This window comes from Artemia franciscana, chromosome 11 (genome assembly GCF_032884065.1).
Source record: "Artemia franciscana chromosome 11, ASM3288406v1, whole genome shotgun sequence".
Lineage (NCBI taxonomy): Eukaryota > Metazoa > Arthropoda > Branchiopoda > Anostraca > Artemiidae > Artemia > Artemia franciscana.
Window position 1 is genome coordinate 6,106,443 of NC_088873.1, and position 8,319 is coordinate 6,114,761.

Below are 8,319 nucleotides of genomic sequence, written 5' to 3' on the forward strand. Positions count from 1 at the left end.
CAATGTAGGTCTGTATAAAGGCGAGAGCTAGAAATAGTTAATGTCGTCTTTCAAAATACAGTCAGTTTTTGCTCAATGGTTTCTTTATTGCTTTGATGTTGTCATTTACAGGCTAAAACTCATAGTTTTTTGAAGACTTCACCTGAAACTAACCAAATTCTATGCAGTGTCTGGTTAGCTGTTTAATAAAAAGCTTTATTTAACAATTATACTGACACTATCTAAATCCAACAAAGAAAAAAAATTCTTAACTTCCAATTTCTTAAGTTAAACCAATATTTCTACAGAAATTATTTGTGAGCCTAGCTTTTATTTATATTATGGCACATTATTTTTTAACATAGTATTTAGCAGACACAAAAGGCATTTTTGAGACTACTGCTGAGACATGTTTCTTTCTAACTTCAAACTGCACTGGGGTACCAATCTTTGAGTATTTCATATTAACATAGCCCATTGCCACATTTGCGTCAACAGATGGTGCTGGGCATCCACTAGTTAGCTCACCAATCAACTGACCATTTTCACTGTAGATGCAAGTGTGTGACCTAGCAGGCATTCCTCTCCACAAGAATCCTACTCGTTTCATTTCAGGCTTATTCTGTATCTGGTCTAAGATAGTAGAAGCTCCAGGAAAATCTGCTCTTTTTCGACGCTCTTTGGCAACAAGCCAAGTTAATGAAGCTTCGACAGGGGTAGTCTTCTCACTAATATCATTTCCGTAGAGACAGAGACCAGCTTCTAAGCGTAGCGAATCTCTTGCACCAAGTCCAGCTAGTTTACAATTACCTTTACTTGCTAAAATTTCTTGAGCAATATCATTGGCACTCTCTTGTGGTAGTGATATTTCAACCCCATCCTCTCCTGTGTACCCACATCTGCTTATTCGACATGGTATACCTTTAATAGTTGCGCGTGATGTTGTCATAAAATAAAGCAATGAGAGATCAATATCAACTAGTGGTTGTAAGGCTTGAACCATTGTAGGCCCTTGCAACGCAAGCAAAGCATTGTCCTCAACTGCAACTTGAACATCCTTTGCTTCATTTTTCATTTTAAGCTCAGCGTCTTTTAACAGTTGCAAGTCAGCATCTCTACAGCCAGCATTTGATACCACAAAAAGATAACCATCTGATGTGTTCATTGCTATAAGATCATCTAAAATACCGCCATTTTCATTTGTATATACAGTAAGTGTCCCATGATTCTCTGCCAAGCCTCTAATATCAGCAACTGTCAAACTCTCTAACAGATCATATCTATTGTTGCCACTAATTTTTGTTTGAAGCATATGGGATACGTCGAACAAGCTACAGTATGTTCTGGTGTGTTTGTGAGACTCTGATATTGAAACGCCATTATACTGAACAGGAAGTTTATAACCGGCAAATTCGACCATTTTTCCACCATGTTCCAAATGAAAATCGAATAAGCAGGTTTTTCGAATTCCTTCAGTAGATGCAAATGTACGAACCAGAGTCAAAGGGCTTGGAGTTTTGAAAATTGAGTATAGCCTCATCATGCCTCACCTGTAAAGAAAAATATAATAAATAAACAGAACATATTTCATTATTAGGACAATGGTTCTCAGGATGCAATAGATTACAAGTTCCTTATTCAACCCGAGATAACCTGTAGTCGACCATGTTCTGAAACAGGCACATTCGAATTTATTTGGTGGCAAAACCTTTACTTCAAAGAAGAAAATGCAGGTTTAAAAAATATAATAGAAAATATGAGATAAACCTCAAAATTGTGAAGGGGCAGGAGTCCCCATGTGGCACTGGTAACTGATAATTTTTGCTAAGGGGGGGAGGGGGGCAAAACAAGTACATTTTATCCCACCATTTTCAACTTATCTTAGAGATTTCATTGGATCAATATTTGGTTGATTCTTCTCTTTCTACTTGTTCAGAAGGAAAGCACATACACAGCATCTTGTTTCAAGAGGGCGGGGCAAAACTCAAAGAAAATTATATTGGGAACACATGATATTACAGGAAAACCTCAAAAGCCTTGATATTTCTTGGGGAAGTGAGGCAAACGGGTCCGAAGGACCTCCGAATACATAACTGTATACATATATGAACACTCCCTTGCCAACAGTGAAGCAAATTACAAAATAAGATCTTTAAAAATGTAAATTTTAATGAGGCATCATGTACAAACCATACTTCTTAAACATGGTTAACTTGGCATACTTCTTAAACTTGGTTGCAGGCTAATTACTGCAGCCTCAAAATTATAACCTCAAAACATTCCCCTGTAAACCTTGAAATTTTAAAAGGGTGGAGGTCACCAGAGGGGACAGGTATCTGATGGTTTTTAGAAAGGGAGGGGAAGGCAAAACTAGGACATTTTACCCTAAAAATTTTCAGTTCATCTGAGAGGATTCCATTGGGTCACCATTCGGCGGATTCTTCCCTCTCTACTTGTGCGGAAGGAAGTCAGATATACAGAATCTTGTTTAAAAGGGGAGGAGGGAAATTTTGAAATAAATGGCAAAAAGGGTAATTATATGAGAAATATTTGATATTATAGACTAATCTCCCCTTTTCCAAAGAAGAGCCGAAGGTTCCTCAATCTATTGCAAAACCTTGATGAAAACACATTAGAATAAATGAAAATTACAAATTTAAGCGTAAGAATATCTTTTCCTTTGCTACAAGCCCACCCCCTGCCTCAGAAAATTGTCAGGCCTTAAGACGTTTAGTGAACATTCCTACAGTAACAGTACAATTTCATGACAAACAACTCATTATTCAGTTGGGTATGATGCTATTCCTAGCTTTTTAATTGGAAAAAGGGAAAACGCATTTGGAGAAAGGGAAGGGTCGGGATTGTTTTCCTTTTATCTATCATTATTGTACTAAACTTACCGAGTCGAAAATAGGGAAAAAGGTTGCAGACAAAATACCCCATTTAGAAGACAAAAATGCAAGTTAGAATGCAACCAAACATTAAGCAGACAAGCATCCAATTAAAGCCAAATTACACTGATGTGAGCTCTAGGAGACTCTGGTATCAGTGGTCTGGAGATCTGGTCATCTGGTATCTAGGACCACTCTGGTATCAGTGAAGAGGCAGGTGAAGCAGCTGAGGTGAAACATCACTGAAATACTATAAGCCGTAACATTTTGTTCCCACCCCTCGTCAGACGTTTGAGGAAAATCGACATAGTGGGATGCAAAGAAAATTATTCCCAAGTTTAACCCCATACCAAGGAACACCTTTTTTTGAACTAACAGGTCTGAAATACAAATGATTATTCGGGCTACTACAGATATTGGGATTTTCAAAATCCTCTCACCTGAATAGGAAGAGCTGATTCCTCTGATTGCTGAATATATGAGACAGGTTTGGAAAAAAGAAGAAATTTAATAGAAGACTGTCCAGCTTGGATTTGATACCAGTTAGAAGCATATTCTACATTGGATGTTAACCTGGATGACATAGTTAGGGAATGTAATGTCTGACGGGTGGCAAAATTGTCGTAAAGAAGAGGGGATTAAATGTTAGTTCAAAAAATAACTAATTAGGTTTTTTTCCTTTTTGGGTGTGAAGGCAATTGGTAAATGTTGCCCTCAAGTCAATTTAGTAAGCCCAGGCATTCTAAAATGAACATGCCAAAATTGAACACCAATGAATGAAATAATGCAGGGATCTACAAAAGAAATATAAATAAAAAACAGCTAATACAAATGTCAAAAATAATAATAAAGAACAATAACAGATTAGCAAATAATACAAATGAATACTACTACTACTGCTACTACTAACACCTCACTGGGGCACCAAGCCACCTGAGGCCAAGACAGCTAATCCCAATCCTCCTCCAGATTTCTAGATTTCTGGTTTTCCTCTCCAGCTCCCCCCAATGTCAACAGATCTGGTCGGGATTTGAAACAAGAGCTCTGAGACATGAGTTCCTTCTAAATATCAAATTTAAGAACGGTCACCCGTTCTTAAGTTAAAAATACATCAATTTTTCTAACTTTCCCAAATTAACAATCCCCAGCTCCCCCAAAGAGAACAGATCCGTACAAATTATGTCAATCTCGCATCTATAACTTGTGCTTGTTCTTCCCATCAAGTTTCATCCCGATATCTCCACTCTAAGCGTTTTCCAAAATTTCGGGTTTCCAAGATTTCTGTTTCCCCCCTCCAACCCTCTATGTCCTCGGATCCGATTCGAATTGAAAATAGAGGTTCTGAGAAATAAGATTCTTCTATATACCAAGTTTCATTGAGATCCAATCACACATTCGAAAGATACATCGATTTCACGTTTTCCAAGAATTTCAGCTTCCCCCTCTAACTCCCTTAAATGTCACCGGATCTAGTCGGAATTTAAAATAAGAGTTATAAAGCACAAGATCCTTCTAGATATTAAATTTCATTAAGATCTGATCACCCGTTCGTAAGTTGCAAATACCTCATTTTTTCTAATTTTTCCAAATTACTCCCCCCCCCTCCCGGTTATGTCAGTCACGTATCTTGGACTTGTTCTTATTATTTCCACCAAGTTTCATCCTGATCTCTCTGCTTTAAGCGTTTTCCAAGATTTTCGCCCCCCCCCCCTAATGACACTGGACCCGGTCGGAAAAAAAATAAGAGATCTAAGTTTCGAGGTCCTTCTAAATATGAAATTTCATTGATATGAACACTCTTTCGCAAGTTAAAAATACCTCATTTTTTCTAATTTTTAGAATTACCCCCCCCCCCCACAACTCCCACGAAGAAAGCAGATCCGTCCCGATTATGTCAATCCTGTATCTAGGACTTGTGCTTATTTTCCCACCAAGTTTCATCCCAATCCCTCCATTCTAAGTATTTTCCAAGAGTTTAGGTCCCCCCCAACATCCCTTCACCGGGTAAGGTTGAAATTTAATATAAGATCTCTGAGACATGATATCCTTCCAAACATCAAATTTCGTTAAGATCCGATCACTCATTCGTAAGTTAAAAATACCTCATTTTTCTAATTTTTCAGAATTAACCCTCCCACGCCCCCACTCCCCTAGAAAAAGCGGATCCATCCCGGTTATGTCAATCACGTGTCTAGGACTTGTGCTAATTTTTTCACCAAGTTTCATCCCAATCATTTCAAACTAAGCATTTTCCAAGATTTTACCTTCCCCCCTCAATTCCCCCCAATGCCACCGTATACAGTCGGAATTTAAAATAAGAGCTCTGAGACACGATATCCTTCCTAACTTCAAATTACATTAAGATCCGATCACTCCTTCGTAAGTTAAAAATACCTCATTTTTCTAATTTGTTCAGAATTACCCCCCCCAACTCCCCCAAAGAGAGCGGATCCGTCCCGTTATGTCAATCACCTATCTAGGACTTGTGCTTATTTTTCCCACCAAGTTTCATCCCAATCCCTCCACTCTAAGCGTTTTCCAAGATTTTAGGTCCCCCCCTCAATCCCCCCCAATGTCACCGGATCCAGTCGGGATTTTAAATAAGAGTTCTGAGACATGATATCCTTCCACGATAAAGGACCCAATATTGTTTTCTGGGCTGATCTAGACCATGTCTCTTTTACATGGTGCATTGTTTGAACATAGGTTTAACATAGTACTTTAGGTTACGTCCTAAATTAGTACTAAACAAAAAAAAAAACAAGGTTTTTTAAAAGAAAGTAAGGAGCGACATTAAAAGTTAAAACGAATAGAAATTGCTCCGCATATGAAAGGGGCTTTTCCTCCTCAACATCACACTCTTTACGCTAAAGTTTGACTCTTTCTCTTAACTCTACTTTTTAAAACAGTAAAAAAAACTTTAGCGTAAAGAGCGGGGCGTTGAGGAGGAAAAAACCCTTTCATATACGGAGTAATTTCTGTTAGTTTTAAGTTTTAATGTCGCTCCTTACTTTCATTTAAAAAACTTTTTTTTTATTTCTGGACGTTTTTGAATTAATGCATGTTTTGATCTTGGCTCTCCGCACACAAATAATTAAAACGAAATTTGCATATTAATTTTTTTGGCTAAATGGATTTTTCATAGTTTTAATCGGAAGATTTTGAGAAAAAAGAAGCGAGGGAGGAGGCCTAGTTGCCCTCCAATTTTTTGATTACTTAAAAAGGCATTAACTTTAAATTTTTACGAACGTTTTATAAGTTAAAAATATACGTAACTTACGAATTAACTTACGTAGCGAACTTCTGTACTCGTATGTTTTTATTGCGTATATGAGGGAGCTCGCCCCTCGTCGATACCTCGCATTTAGAAGCTGGGATGGTGGTACTCCATTTGATTCTATAGATTTATTTGGGTTAATCCTCTTCAATCAGGTTTCTACATCAATTTTGGTAATATTAATGGGTAATATACCTTTTAAGATTTCATACCTAAGGTTACTGAAATTGGAGCATTATCAGGAATCCTAAATACTAAGATGAACTGTTTATCTAATGCATTGGCTATTTCCCTTGGGTTAAAGATTTTCATACCATCCAGTACAAGTTGGGTGATATAATGTCTACCAGGGTTATCAGATGATGCATACTACCAGAATTTCCTGGGGTTAGATTTTGTTGTAGTTGCTACCAATTCCTTGTATTTTTCAGTGGTGTTCCTAGTACAACTTCTCTGCTGGTTATACACCTGTCTATATCTTGTGTAACAATTCACCTAATTGTGATTCTTTGTGTACACCTTCCAATATCTCATTTTTCTATTCCTGGTCTTTTTAATTTATTTTTTAATATACAGGTTAAAATTTGGTTACCTTTTCTATTTTACAGAAGAGTGATTTTGCAATAGCTCCTAATAATATTCTTTTCATAGTTGACCATGGTACATCTACATCTATACTTTCAATAAAAGACCAATCACACTGGGCCAATTCTTGCAAATTAGACTGATCAGTATGCAAATGTTTTGAAAATTCTAATCTCAGCTGGTACAGTCTAAAACTGCAACCTATGGCAATATGATCACTTGCTCTGCATGGTGTACTGATCTTGCACTGCAAAATGATTTGCTTGGTTCATCAGCAGTACTTATTTAAGCATTAGAAGATATTTAAATAGGGCTATTACACTATTTACATGTCTTTGAAATTTGTTAAGATCATATCCATCACAACTGGCACTGTAGAGCTGGGTACATTTTTAGGAACAAATTTGTTACCTATTCACTATTGATACTCTTTGTATTAAGTCATTGCCCTATAGGAAGAGAAGGAGTGGAGGCAGATGATTCAAAATATCTCACCTAATAATTAAGGGTCTTCAATATGCTCCTGAAAGTTTTGGTCAATGTTGGTATTACTGGAACAATTGTTTGGGGTCATGAAACTATTGTTAATAGGTGCATTTTGACAGTTTGAACATCTTTTCTCTCTAGCAAAACTACCACAAACTCACCATTATGGAGTTATAATATATTTGCACATTAGGGGGGGGGTAAAGAATAGCATATATTACATACAGCAATGGTTAGTTTACATATTTAATATTCTATACTTTACCCTGCCCCTCTAATGTGCAAATATACAAATTTGTTTCTAAAGTAATACAAATTTGCAATTTCAAATATCCAATCAACAAAAATGGAATCCCAATTCTATATGTACAAATACAAGAATATTTGGGCTGGAATAACTCTATAACAGTGAGTTTGCGGTAGTTTTGCAAATGAGATGTTCAAAAAGTCAAAATGCATCTATTAACAATAGTTTCATGACCCTAAACAACTGTTCCAGTAATACCAACATTGACCAAAGCTTTAGTTGCATAACCCAGCTGCTTTTCCAGATAGTAAATAGCACCTTAACTAGAATTTGCAATACAAGCCAACATTAGGTGGTCTGAGTGGCATTTGAATTGACAGCAAACTCTGTGTGGTAAATTTATAGATGACAACTTGGTAAAATTCTAGTTAATTGACTTCTTGCTATCTCAGAAAGGGTTTAGGTTAGGAAGATGAAACTTTTGGGGATGAATCTACAGACTAAAGTATGTCCCAGGAAGGTATTTTGAAGAAACTACCTCCACTACTTCTCCCTCTAGAGGGCCATGACCTTTGATGACCTTTAAAAATATGTGTGTTACAAAAGTGAAACCTTGCAAAATAGATCTTCTGCTTAATTGAAGTACAACGAAATTTTTTTCAGCTTCATAACTTTGCTCAATTCCATTTTATAAGGTTTTAAAGATATGCAAATACATTTCCTAAATTAAAAGAAAAAGATTGATATGGCTCAAAATTCTACTCAAAAAACAGGAATTATATTTTCAGAACTAAAGGCAGAGAAAAAGCAACTACTAACTGAAAATTAAGGTAAAATGTTATTTTGTCAAAATT

At 36.5% G+C, this 8,319-nt stretch overlaps 1 protein-coding gene and 1 long non-coding RNA gene across 4 annotated transcripts in view; both read right to left on the bottom strand.

Moving 5' to 3' along the window:
- The window catches only part of LOC136032731 (uncharacterized), a 306,662-nt gene that overhangs the window by 258,900 nt on the left and 39,443 nt on the right, over positions 1–8,319 (bottom strand). The gene's annotated exons all lie outside the window — the stretch shown is intronic.
- LOC136032728 (aminomethyltransferase, mitochondrial-like) overlaps positions 168–8,319 on the bottom strand; it is a 29,083-nt gene continuing 20,931 nt past the window's right edge. For all 3 annotated transcript variants that reach the window (XM_065713046.1, XM_065713047.1, XM_065713048.1), the window contains exon 2: positions 168–1,529. In XM_065713046.1, coding sequence (XP_065569118.1) covers positions 329–1,522 — 1,194 coding nt within the window. In that variant the 5' untranslated portion in view covers positions 1,523–1,529 and the 3' untranslated portion in view covers positions 168–328. The remainder of the gene's footprint in view (positions 1,530–8,319) is intronic.